Source organism: Artibeus jamaicensis, unplaced genomic scaffold (genome assembly GCF_021234435.1).
Source record: "Artibeus jamaicensis isolate MK-2021 breed Jamaican fruit bat unplaced genomic scaffold, CSHL_Jam_final contig_76, whole genome shotgun sequence".
NCBI lineage: Eukaryota > Metazoa > Chordata > Mammalia > Chiroptera > Phyllostomidae > Artibeus > Artibeus jamaicensis.
The window spans coordinates 18,955,428-18,968,457 of record NW_026521954.1 but is presented as its reverse complement, the minus strand read 5'-3'; the positions used below and the strand labels follow the sequence as shown (position 1 = coordinate 18,968,457).

General features: G+C 48.5%; 1 protein-coding gene across 2 annotated transcripts; it reads left to right on the top strand.

The window, feature by feature from the left end:
* Positions 1 to 2,342: 2,342 nt before the first annotated feature.
* CLRN2 (clarin 2) lies at positions 2,343 to 10,817 on the top strand. 2 transcript variants are annotated; one of them, XM_053672430.1, is made up of 4 exons: positions 2,343 to 2,798; positions 6,743 to 6,922; positions 9,143 to 9,437; positions 10,270 to 10,817. In XM_053672430.1, exons 1-3 carry the CDS (start codon positions 2,546 to 2,548, stop codon positions 9,406 to 9,408), a joined length of 699 nt encoding a protein of 232 aa, XP_053528405.1. In that variant the 5' UTR covers positions 2,343 to 2,545; the 3' UTR covers positions 9,409 to 9,437; positions 10,270 to 10,817. The 2 variants fall into 2 exon arrangements, with proteins under 2 accessions (XP_053528405.1, XP_036988645.1); XM_037132750.2 differs by lacking the exon at positions 10,270 to 10,817 and having other exon boundaries at positions 9,143 to 9,966.
* Positions 10,818 to 13,030: the final 2,213 nt, after the last annotated feature.

Below are 13,030 nucleotides of genomic sequence, written 5' to 3'. Positions count from 1 at the left end.
GAAACCGTGCAGAGCAGGTGCGCGAGTGTGGGCACCCCCTGCCATCACCTGAGCGTCAGAGAATGAGGCCGTTGGAGAGATAAGACAGCATACAGTTTATTTTTCCTCTAAGTAAGAGCGCAAGGCCACTGCACTGCCGCCCTGTTTAATAGCAGTGTAGCATTTTCTCTCTCGCAAATCAGCAAACTTCTGTGCATGGCCTGTGCCCCTAATACAGGATTTCTCAGTTGCAGCACTGTCATGTTGCGTGGGCATGGGGCGGGGGGAGGGGACTGTCCTGTGCATTGTAGGATGTTCACAGCATCTCTGGCTGTACCTCCTAGATGCCAGTAGCAGCGTCCCACCCCTCCAGTCATCACAACCAAAAATGTCACCAGATATTTCCAAGCGCCCCCTGGGGTGAAGAAATGCAACGATCTCCCATCACTGAGTAGCACTGTCCTAACGCTGTTGTGACCTTGATAGCAGGCTCCCCTGCTGGACATCCCTGTGTCACTCTCCACCCCAACACAGGGCCCGTTCCAGTTCCCAGCAGACACACAGATGTTTGCTCAATAAACTTGTGCCAGATAAGACACCCAGAAACACGTCATTAGAGAACAGGATGCTTCCTGTAACTCACTCTATTAGCTTTGTTGCCAGGAAATAGAACGGCTGGAAGCCTGGGTGGGGAGAACACCATTTACTTAGGGCTCTCTGTATGCGGTGCACTGTGCTGAGTGATCTGCATGTGCTATTTCGTTTTACTGCGCACAACCGTCCTACGACAGCTTAGGAAACAGAGTTACGGGAGTCCCAGGCACTTGCATGGAAGAGCAGGCGTTTGAACGCAGGTCTTCAACAGTTCTGCTGAACCACACCTCCGCTTGTCATGCAAAGGCTTGTTAAGAAGCCGTTGTTTTTTCCAGAACTTTCCCCAAAACAGTTGCATTACCTCTAAAACACTGAAAGTTGATATAGGTCCATCATTCGGGCCTGAAATGTGATGCAAAAGTGTGACACACGTCCTGCCTCTCAAAGCGTAATCTTCAAATAAGAGTATCATTATTGACCACTCATTGCCATGAGAAGCACTCTTTTATATGTACTTCGTTATTTATTACTAGAAAAGCATTTGCTATTTTCAGGTCATTGTAATGAAAAAGAAGTACAACCTGTCAAAGAGCTGAAACCCAGCTGCAGCCCTGACCTGCCATTTGCTCAGGAGAGAAGTGGCTGGGACGGTAGGCCCCCTGCTTACCATAGGTGGTGCCTGAGCATCCGGGTGAGCGAGCCCGCGAAAGAGCCCTGTGTAGGTGGCAGAGCTCTGCAGAGCTTCAGGGGCATCTCTGTGTTCATTTCGGAGAGGCCACAGATGTGAACCCCAATTACAGAGAGGGAAGCCGGCTGGCATTTCCATCCCCGTGTTTCCTTCCTCCCCATCAGCACTCTGCAGGTGAGGTTTCAAACCCTGTGGGTTAGCGAGGAAACCTCCTGAACCCCACTCCCGACTGTGTGACCAAAAAAGGGATTTACCGTGACCCTTCTGCCCAGGTTCCCTCCCGCAGCTATTGACAGTTGGTTGTTGCCTGTCTCACAAGATACTAAGTTGATATTTAAGTAATAGACTAAAGGTCAGAATTTTTAAATCCACCATATTAACATAGAAAATGAGGGAATATTTCATTTCTAGTGGCTACAGAGCAAAGTAGGCATTTCTAGTGCGTATCTTCACTGTGAGAAGAGATAAAGGGCCCCAAGGGGTGATCACTGTTTGCTAACGCATTAGAACATTCCTCTCCCATTTCAGTGACACGGCAGGCCAGGCAGGGGGCGGAAGGGAGGAAGGTCAGTGCTGGGGTCCAGGCCACCCCATCGGCCACAACAGGCCCCTGCTGCAGTTTCACCCACGGCAGACCTGCCCGGTGATAAATCCGGGAATCCCACGACCTTGTGTCCACACCGCAATTAAAAGCCCTGAGCACAGAGGTCATCTGACGGTATTACTAACAGTGCTGGGGACTCTGACAGCGGTGCCGTTTTAGAGACACAAATGCCCGGGCACACATCATCGGAGTGATCGACATTTGATATCATGCATTGTCAGAATATTTAAATGCCGGTGGTTCCATTTATTTCCTTCCACTGAATGCATTTTTGAGAAATGTCAGCCATCTCTTTATGGTCAGAGCTGCCTGGTTTTTGCCTGCTAATAATGTCGTCCTCCCTGAAGAGGTCCACACCGGGGTCATTTAAACACTTGAAAGGAGGAACAATTAAACCCTGGGCTGAAACATGAGTCTAGTGGGGGGTGTCGGGTTGCCTCCTTCAGTAACACACTCCTCCACCCTGTCAGGTGAAGACTGTCTGCAGAGACTTCCGGATGTGCTTGTAGCAAACACAGGCTGCGGAGCAGACACGGGGAGTCCCTGGGGGTGGACTTGGGATCCTGAAATGGTGTGTTTGGGAGAGCCGTCCTTGGACCCGAGGATCGCGGAGTGCCCGGGAGATGTCGACCGCCCCCGCTGCAGCTGGGACACCTGGGGGATGACCTGCGCCCACTAGAATGCCTGGATGGTTCAAAAAGGTGTGGTTCGGGCTGGCGTCCCTACTCAGCTTCTCCTCCTTCGTCCTGATCATCGCGGCGCTGGCGGTGCCCCACTGGCTGAGCGGGAAAATCCTTTGTCAGACTGGCGTGGACCTGGTCAACGCCACCGATCCGGAGCTGGTCAAATTCATCGGGGACATTTACTACGGCCTCTTCCGAGGGTGTAAGGTGCGGCAGTGCGGGCTCGGGGGCCGCCAGTCCCAGTTCACAAGTGAGTATATTTGGGGCACGAAAGATGCTTAAGAACACTTTTTCCCCCCCAAATTTGGAAGGGTGTTTATGTCTAAGTGTGGAATTCGACTTCTGCCTCACTCTAAGGCATAATGACAAAGTCCGCACTAACCCAGGGGTCCTGGTTCGGCACTAAGAAGAGACCTATTATCTATCCCCCCTGCAGAGGGTCATAGAAACATAGGAATAGGGTTTGTGATCCTTTAGTTAACCAATATGATGAATCAATAACCACTAAAATATTGCGTGCTCACCTGTGTCAGACATTCTACTGGGGCTTTACACGGCTGGTCTCTTAAGCCTTGTAACAAGTGTATGAGGAAGGAATGACTGACTAATGAGGAAGGAATGACTGACTAACGATCCCGCTTCGCAGAGGTTGCATAACCCGCCTGAGGTCACGCAGCCAGGAAACGGCAGAGCCAGGCTTCAGAGCCAAGGGCACATGACCGGGGTGTGCTCGGCCAGCCTGCAGGTGCACTAGACCTCCTGCAGAGATGAGCCTCCAGGCAGCTCGGCAACGGCTTCCCCATCTGTTTATATTAAAGCCTCCTAGTCTGAGAAAAAGCAAAGGGGCTCAGTGCCTGGTCTCTGGAATCAGACTACGTGGTTCAAAGCTCAGCTTGGATGTTTGCTGGTGGGGAGACCTCGGGCAAGGCCCCAGGCTGCTGGCCATGAACGTGGGCAGGTACAATGGTTGGCTGATGGGCACAGATGTTCGCTGGCATCCAGTGTCCGGTCAGAGCTGCTCTGGATGTAAATAGATCAGGACACCATGACAGGCTTGTGCCGGGTTTTCTGGGAGGAAAAAAATCAAAACAAAGCAGAACAAAAAGGCAATATCCTGCAAGCCTTTAGAATCAATCAGTTCGCTGGTGAGAACAGTGTCCTACAAAATCATAATTAATCAACACATTGCTGATGTAAGGGGATAAAGAATTCTATCCAGGATTTGATTTCTATATTTCAGAATTGCAGTTCTTAGGAACCTGGCCAGGGTTAGTATCTTATTATATTTTTAAAGACAGAAGCTGGGCCACTGACAGATGCACTAATAAAAATTGCCATCATTTTATATACTTGACAGAAGTACATATTTGTTATGTAGATTCAAGAAAAAAGTCTCTAGGAATAGTTGCATTTAAACTGGAATGCAACTATTAAATTGGAATGGGGACACTGATGATATTGGAAAAAATAGCTCTATTAAGAATATAACATAAAAGGCAGAACACACACACACAGTCAAAATAAAGGACATGTTAAAAGGAAACTCACCCCAGAGAATCCATCTCCAAACCAGTCACAGAGAAAATTAAGGAACTATACAACTGACCTTTGAACAGTATGGGGAGAGGCGTCAACACCCCCACAAAGTCGAGTTTCCGTGTACAGCTTTCGAGTCCCCCAAAATGTGATCACTAAGTCCTGCTGTGACCAAAAGCCTTACTGATAATATAAACAGTCGATCAACATGTATTTGGCATGTTATGTGTATCACATACTGTATCTTACAGCAAAGGGAGCTAAAGAAGCTATTAAGTCACAGGAAGAGACAGTACACGTACAGTACTGTGCTGCGCTGATCGACCCCATCAGTTTGGGCCATCTGTTTACCACATGAGAAGGAGCAGTGTGTACCTGGACCCGTGAAGTTCAGACCTGCGCTGTGCAAGGGTCCCTGCACATCACAGCCAGTTAAGGTCTTTTACACCTGAGCGCACAGGACTAGTCATTCCATATCTGGGTTTTTCTCCAATGATTTGCTACTGTAATGAATACCAGGTGTATACAGGCTTGAGCACACATGGGTATGCTCTTGTGAAATTGCTTAGACAGATGTTACCCTCTGAGGAGGGGGTGTGAATTCATATGCCTACAAAGTCTGGCAGTGCCTTCTTCCCTTTGCTTTTGTCGACACAGTGTATTAGCAAATGTTTAGATCTTTGCCAGCCACAGAGGTGATTATTTCCTGTGTTACGTGTTTGGTGCGGATTACTACGCTGGTCTTGTGTTGCCGGGACTGCATTGTAGGAAACGGGATAATGAAACAATTAGGCAGCCAGACATAAGCTACCACATTTGGAATAAAAAGGGGCTTCGAGTGTAAAAAAAAATTATGGGGCACTGAGACGGAAGGGAAGGAGAAGGAAGAAAGAAGCCTCACCCAGAAGAATCCCTTGGAAAGAAGCACGTTTTCCAGGGCACGGTTTCCAAAGCTGATACGATAAGCGGATGGAGATAACTGTTGGTGGAAACACAGACCGGAAAGTTAGATCAAAACTAAGGATGTAGATGTGGAAAGTCTGGAAACTTCTGAGTGGAAAGGACACTTTAAAGGAAGAAGGGCCCAAATGCTAGTTCTCAGGCTGGGGAGGCACCAACCTTCCATGAATAAAGGGAGGCTGGGAGCCAGGCGAAGCCCCGGGTGGGGGTGGGGGGTGGGGGGGCAGGTGGGGCTGTGTCGGTGAGAGGGACCGGGGAAGCTCTGGGTCCTGGCCACTGGCGGGGGGGGGGAAGAGGGACAAAGAGGTGCTGCCCAGTGGTATCAAAGGACGAAGCAGAGTTTGGAGCTCGCAAGATGGAGCCCAATTTGACCAGGACGTGTTCAGTAGAAACCCTGGACCAGTTGCCGAAGAACGGGTATATGCCCGGAGGCTCTTTAGTGTTCCTCCTGGTAAAGTCTTCCCTCACAACTACTGAGAACAGTGATCTAAACTCTGCACACCACATGCCACGCGAGACCACTCCTGCGTGTCGCGTTCAGGCTCACCTTGCCCAGAGATAGGGGATTTAGCGTCTCGAGCCTGTGGGGAACGGCGGTGAATAAAATCGACCTCATACCTTTGTCACAAGGATCAAAGGAGAACAAATATAAAATGCTTGGCCCATGACTGTGCTCCGTAATCGCTGATTACCCTCAACTCACGCACTAGGCAGCCATTATTATCCCCATTGCACTGATGGGGAAACTGAGGCTCTGATGAGTCACATGATTTTTCCCAAGTCAGAGAATAAAAATAGTAACAGCAACAATCACAGCCATCCTTTTGGGAAACTGACAATATTTAAAATACTCTGTCGCAGCTAGGATGTGATGGCAAATATAGAGAAAACAAAGACAAATGAATATTTCACTAAATTATCCTGCCACACACATTCGAACACTCTGCAATAAGAGAATATTGTGCAACATAAGGGTTGAGTGTCCACTGGCCACAGGAAATAATGTCTACCTTGCTGAGTCATCGTGAGGGATCCAAGAGGGTGCTCCTGGCTTCCCATTAGTGCCCAACAGTGGGCGCTGTTACCATCTCTATGCTCGTCACTGGCTCCACTCAACAGCCGTGTAAGACGGGTGTGGAGGGCAGGGATTACAGGGGCCTAGGTTACAGTCGTGGCAAATGAGCAAAGCTGGGATTTGAACGCAGGGTTTTGGATGCCAGAGCTAGGCTTCACTCTACTACACCCCACTGCCCTCTGCACAGATACACCTGAGAACCATTCCGATCTGCTGAAGGCAAGCCTCTGACCCAGATTCGAGCTGCGTGATCGGCTCTATTTTGCTGACTCTTTCGCTGACTCTCTTGCAAGCCTCCTTTGCTAAAGAGACACCATCCGGGCTTATATGCTCCAGCTCATACCAGGCCCCAGAGCTGCAGGGTCAGTGCAACTTAAATTGCCAACCAGATCACATTTTGATTTTGCATTCTTCCCAAGGAAAAGAGGACTGTTGGTCAACTGACAAGTGGCAAGTCTAGGGGCCACATCTTCTCTTGGGAAGGCTCCAGGTCTTTGGAAACCCAGACTTGCAGCCTGGCCCTCCAGCCCCTCTGTTAAAACCTCTGTGGTGGGCCAGCCTGGGCTTTCTGAACTTGAGCTGAGCTTTGACATTGAAATAACGGCCGTGCCTTCTCTGCCCAGTCTTCCCACAGCTGGTGAAGGAGCTCAACACAGGCCTCCACGTGCTGATTCTGCTGCTGCTCTTCCTGGCCCTGCCCCTGGCTCTGGTCAGCATGGGCTTCGCCATCCTCAACATGATCCAGGTTCCCTACAAGGCAGTCAACGGCCCTGGGGGCATCTGCCTGTGGAACGTCCTTGCAGGTAAGGGAGGAGCAGGGGGAGGGACCTGTGTCCACACCATCACCTGGTGGCGTTCCGGAGTTTGGAGAGGAGACACTGGGCGGAGGTGGGAGGGAATTAACCGTGCTGCCTCAGCCTTCACTTCCTGGGTCTCTAACCTCCGAGTTGGGTTTTACCTGCCTGTTTTGTTTAAACCTCACAACCTCCATGTAAGGTGGTATGAAGTATTATTAGACCTTATCTACGGATGAGGAGCCTGAAACTCAGAGAAGTCCAGAGGGGTGCCTCGGGGCACAGAGCAGTGAGTGGCAGAGGTGGGATTCCAACCCAGGGAGAACTGAGTCCAAGCCCTTCACTTTTTCATTAACCCATGGTCTCATGTACGGTATCATGACCTGTTTTCCAAACCAAACACCAATGCAAAAGGGATGTGCGTGTCTATGTGTTGATTTGGAAGTATATTGATACATAGAAATTAATTCACATATAACTATAAACTTTGAAAAATCATCTGCAATGAAAATAACAAAACCCTGAGAAACAAGCGCCCTTTCAGAAAAGCCGCGTCCAGTGGTCCAGGCATCTCCCACGGCCTTCGCCTCACCCCGGGCAAGTGCGACGTGTGGGAACGGGCTGCTGCTTGACCGTACGTCAGGGCGCAGTGTCAGTAAGGCGATGACTGTCTGCTGGCCCGTGTGCGCAGGCTGCGGCCCTTCTACAGAACGACTACAGTGCACACGCTCGCCCGCACCTGGGCTACAGGTGTCCTGCTGCTCTCTCGGACGTGCACCACGCTGGCACGTGCAAGTGCCCGGTGCTGCTTCTTAAGGAAACGCTTGTCTCTGCCCACGTCCTTACTCAGAGAGACAACAGTCTCAGGCCCCATGGACCACAGTGTTAAAAACAAAGACATTCTGACAAAACGTGAGTGTCAAAAGGCATAAAAACACAAGTCCCCTTTTCATTAAACCACTCCAATAGGGACTTTTGCTGAAGCAATAACTAGGAAAGAACACAAAGATGTACCTAAAAAGGGTTTCCCTGCAGCGCTTTCCAATGTCAAAAATTAGAAGCAATCTAGGTATTTGGAAATAAGATGCCACTTAATTAAACTTAGTTAAATTAGTTAGGTATGTTGCTAGGATGAAATATTACATACCAGTTTAAAATGGTGCTGTAAGAGAATATTTGACAACATGGGAAAATGTTCCAGTAAAAGGCAAAATCAAGTGTAAAATGGTAAGAGCTCTGTAACGCTAATTTTGTTCAAGAGAAAGAAATGCAAGGAAATATACCAAAATGTCTCAAGTGTTTATAGAATAAACACTTGCTTTTAGAATAGAAGTAAATTTGTGTTTTCATCTTTATGATGTTCTCTGGGGTCCATGTTTTCTTCAGTGAAGATATAATAATCTAAACAAAAAGGGCAAGTAACCCGAGTATTTTCTTTAATTTTAAAAAGATTTTATGTATTTATCTATTTCTAAAGGGGAAGGGAAGGAGAGAGGGGGAGAAACATCAATGTGTGGTTGCCTCTCATGCGTCACCTCCTGGGAACTGGCCTGCAACCCAGGCATGTGCCCTGACCGGGAATTGAACTGCAATCCTTTGGTTTACAGGCCCACGCTCAATCCACTGAGCCACACCAGCCAGGGCATTTTTTAAATATTAATTTAAATCAAAGCAATAGAGAAGGAGAGAGAGAGCGAAGTCTGAAGCAACAGGCAGGCAAACAAGTGAAGTCTGGAACCCTTCCAGTCCCCCCTACTTTGCTTCCTTCCTCTTGCTGCTTCGTAAGCTACAGTCTGGGAGGAGGGTCATTAAAAAGGAGAGAACAGTCTACACTCTGTTGAGACCCCAGGCTGCACGGTAAGATGTTCTTAGCATCTTCCCACATTGCCCTCACGGTCTGCATCCAAATCCTAAAATCCTCAGGGACTGAACACATTCCGCTGTGGATGCCCTGGACAGAACGGCGCTGGGCGGGGGGAGAAAGTAGGTGGGTGGAGGGTGAAAGTCCATCTGATGTGAAGCTCCTTCTCTTTCCCCAGCACCTCTCACCTCCCACTGTGTGGGTTTTCTGCTGTTTTGAGAAGCAGTGTAATATCTGTGTCTCCCTAAGGATATTTTTTAAACCCAAAGCAAGTTTGTTGCCTGTGCCCCCAAAATGCCACCTCCTGTCAAGTCGTTCCTATGGCCCAGTTGGAAGGTGGGAATAAGGGTCCACTTTTCTGGTTTCAGGTGGAGTCGTGGCGTTGGCCATCGCCAGTTTCATGGCCGCGGTGAAGTTTCACGACCTGACGGAACGCATCGCCAACTTCCAGGAGAAGCTCTTTCGCTTTGTCGTGGTGGAAGAACGATACGAAGAGTCTTTTTGGATCTGTGTGGCCAGTGCCTCAGCCCACGCTGCCAACTTGGTTGTGGTGGCCATCAGTCAAATTCCCCTCCCAGAGATTCAGACCAAAATGGAGGAGGCCACGGTCACGGCCGAGGATATCTTGTATTGAGAGTTTTCTCCCGTCTCACCCCTTGCCAGGTCAGTTCTGTAGTAGGGATGGGGGCCCCATCACCTTTGCGGGCTTCACAGTCCAGAATGGCCATGATTTCAGCAATAAGAAGAGGGAGATGGAAGGAGGAGGGGTGGTACCTGGGCCAGAAAAGAAAAACTTTCCCTGGCATCTGTGTCCTTCCCTCTTAACGACCTTGGACTTGGAGTTGGAGACTTTGCACTTGCCAGTTGTGAGTGCAACTTAGTTGCACTTGGACAATGCACTTAGTGTCTACTTCTCAGTTCCCTCATCATAATATGGGGTTGAGAATGACCTCGCAAGAGTGTAATGAGGTTTTAATGGGCTATGATGTTGCCAGCCTTTGGATGTTGTAGAACATTCCACAAATGTAAGATCCTGAACACTCCAATAAACGCCTGCACACCATGGTCTGTTCTACACGTTCGTAGGGGGACATGTTGAGGTCCCCGCCCTCCAGAAACACCAGGTCTTCCCACACGACAGAGGAATCAGAGAGCCACAGTAACACAAAGAATGAAAGTTAGCACCTTTTTTTTCCTGGTTTAAAATATGCTCTACCTTTATTTTTACTCTTTTTTTTTCCAGAAGTATTTTTAATTTTTTTAATTTAATTATTGTTCAAGTACAGTTTTCTGTCTTTTACTCCCATCCCAGCCCATCCCTCCCAGTGCTCCCCACCTCCCTCCCATTTCCACCCCCCTTAGTTGTTGTCCATGTGTCCTTTATACTAGTTTTTTAATGTTTTCTACAGGCTGAAAACTGTTCTTAAAGTTTTACATACATTAAGCCCTCACTGCAACCACGCATGGTCAGTGTGATTTTATTTCCACTTTATAGGTGAAGAAACTAAGGCACAGGAAGGTTGGGTAGCTTGCTGAGGTCAGAGATCGAGTCGTGGATGTGGGAGCCACTGGGCGAATGAGTGTGATCAGCGCTGCAATGGTGCAGACTCACAGGGCCGAGGAGGGCGTGAGTTCTTCGGGACGGGCTGTGGGACTGAAGAAAGGGGCGCAGAGGTGACATGCGATCTGAACTTTGAAAGATGAGTAGACTTTTTTCCAGTGGTGAAGGAACAAGTTGGGAGAAGGGCATTTCAGGATGTGTCAGCAATGAGCGGAGGCACAAGGTCTGAGGTTATGAGGAGGGTTTGGAAGCATGCAACAGCCAGTGGGACTACAGCCGCTTCGCCTGTTGGGTAAGCCCGGATGTTTTGGGTTGGGTTTGGGTTTTCCCACGTGCTACTCTGATGGTACTTTAGGTGTTGACTTGGCTAGGCCATGGTACCCAGATATTTGGTTAAATACTATTCTAGAGACAGACTAGTAGAGAGTAGATTTTTACAAGTTGATTTGAGAGAAAAAGAAGAATGGAGAGAGAGAGATCAATTATTTGTTGTTCCACTTATTTATGCAGCATTGGTTGATTCTTGTGTGTGCGCTGACAGGGAATCAAACCCACAACTTTGGTGTATCAGGATGATGCTCTAACCAACCGAGACACCTGGCCAGGGCATATACTAGGTGTTTTTGTGAAGGTATTTTTCGGATGGGATTGACGTTTACATTAGTAGACTTCGAATAGAGCAGACGGCTCTCCATATGTGGGCGGGTCTCATCCAATCATTGAAGACCTTAAGAAAAAGACTTTCCAGCCCCAAGGGAGAAGGGATTCTGCCAACAATCGCTCTTGGACTCAAGATGCAAACCTGTCCTGCATCTCCTGACCACCAGCACACCCTGCAGGTTTTGGACTTGCCGGTCTCCACAATCCCTTAAGATAAACCCCCCTCTCTCTCTCAATACATACGTGTGTGTATGTATATACATATATATATATACATATATATATACACACACATACATACATACACTGTTGGTTCTATTTCTCTGGAGACCTCTCACTCATGCAACCCTATGAATTCATTTCCCCAGGATGCCGGCTGGGGTGAACCCTTTCCCAGGTCTCCTGACTTCATGACAAGTAAAAGTTATCTAATCCCACCCTAGCTGGTGTAGCTCAGTGGATTGAGCGCAGGCCTCCGAACCAGAGGATCGAGGTTCAATTCCCAGTCAGGGCACATGCCTGGGTTGCAAGCCAGTTCCCTGCAGGCCAGTTCCCCAGCAGGGGATGCACGAGAAGCAACCATACATTGATGTTTCTCTCCCTCTCTCCTTCCCCTCTAAAGATAAATAAATAAATATGAAAAAAAAAGTTATCTAATCCCCCAAATTAGCTCCAAATTAGACATCTGACTTGGACCCACTTTACCTTTGCTTAATGCTGAGCTTCAAGAAGTTTCTATGGCATCTCTTCTTTTCTCATTGCTTGTGACCCCCTGCAGGGCCCATCTGTCTCTTGTGGCCTTCCACCCCCATCCCAGACGGGGCTGCTGTTACCAGTTAGAGGACTGATGTCACTCATCAAATATGCAGATGGTACATGGCTGGAAGGGATACTTAACTCGCTAGGAGATGGATCCAAAAGATAGTGACAGGCTGCAGTGACGTCTGGAAACCAGTGGAAATGTCAGTGTCCTACCAAGGTTAGTGTCATGTGCCGCTGACAGGTAAGAACAATCAGTAACATAAACACAGAAGACTCGAGTGACCGCTTAGATAACTAACATCTGGGGACCAGGGCACGCTCACTCATCACTCACTCATTCATTCGGCAAGTATTGAAGTGGAGCTGGGTTCTAGCAGTAGGGCCAGTAGGGCGATGGACAGACTGAAATCCCTGCCCCCCAGAGATCACTCTCCAACTGGCTGGGGAGGCAGGTGGGTCGAGGTGCTGGGTGGGGCCGGTGTGAACCAGAAGGAAAGAAGGGAGAAAAGGTCGTATGAAAGAAAGGGAGTTTCTACGCGGTTGTACCGCGTTCCTCATCCCAAACAGTGTGCATCGAGTATTTCTTCTCATCCCCCTTTCTTCCTATAAAAATGTCAAACCTCTATTTATTTCTACGTGGTTTTCTTCTTTGTAACCTTTAATGACTGTCAGTGTGGAATCTCGTGACACGCTCCCCCACCCAGCAGTGGAAATTTCCATCAGCTCCTACAATCCCTCTCTCCTGTCTCCATTAAAGACAAATCTATTTACAAAGTCTGAGCCAGAGGGTAACGTGTAACAACGATCACGGTATTACTCAACAGTCCCCTCGCTTCTTGCTGAAGAAAAGATGAGGCTGTCACTAGCCACCGCGGTGACGTCTTCCTTGTCACCGGGCTTATTCCCAGACTGGAGGAAGTAAATGTCATTGCTCCTCAGCTAAAGGCCATTGTGACAAAGTGCAAAGCAAGCAGCTTTCCAGGGCAGACCGGTTCACTACAATGCAATACTAGCCCTTTCTCTCGCCCATTTATAAACCAATGGGGCTTTTAAAAGGATTTTTTATTGAGGAAAATTTTAAACGTATTTAAAAGTAGAGACACCACTACAGTGCAGTCCCATTACCCGTCCCCCCAGCTTCAGTGATGGAAACTCAAGGCAAATCTGGTCCCGTCTGAACCTCCATCAACACGCCCCCCACCTCAGTTAACAAAAGCTTCTCACTGAAAACTTTTCCAAATATTTGTTTGGATGCCCCTGGCCAGTGCTCCCA

Excerpts from the sequence above, each read along its gene's own strand:
- CLRN2 (XM_053672430.1), top strand. The coding sequence starts at position 2,546 with ATGCCTGGATGGTTCAAAAAGGTGTGGTTCGGGCTGGCGTCCCTACTC. Across the intron at positions 2,799-6,742 it reads CCGCCAGTCCCAGTTCACAA|TCTTCCCACAGCTGGTGAAG; the intron begins GTGAGTATATTT and ends TTCTCTGCCCAG. Across the intron at positions 6,923-9,142 it reads CCTGTGGAACGTCCTTGCAG|GTGGAGTCGTGGCGTTGGCC; the intron begins GTAAGGGAGGAG and ends TTCTGGTTTCAG.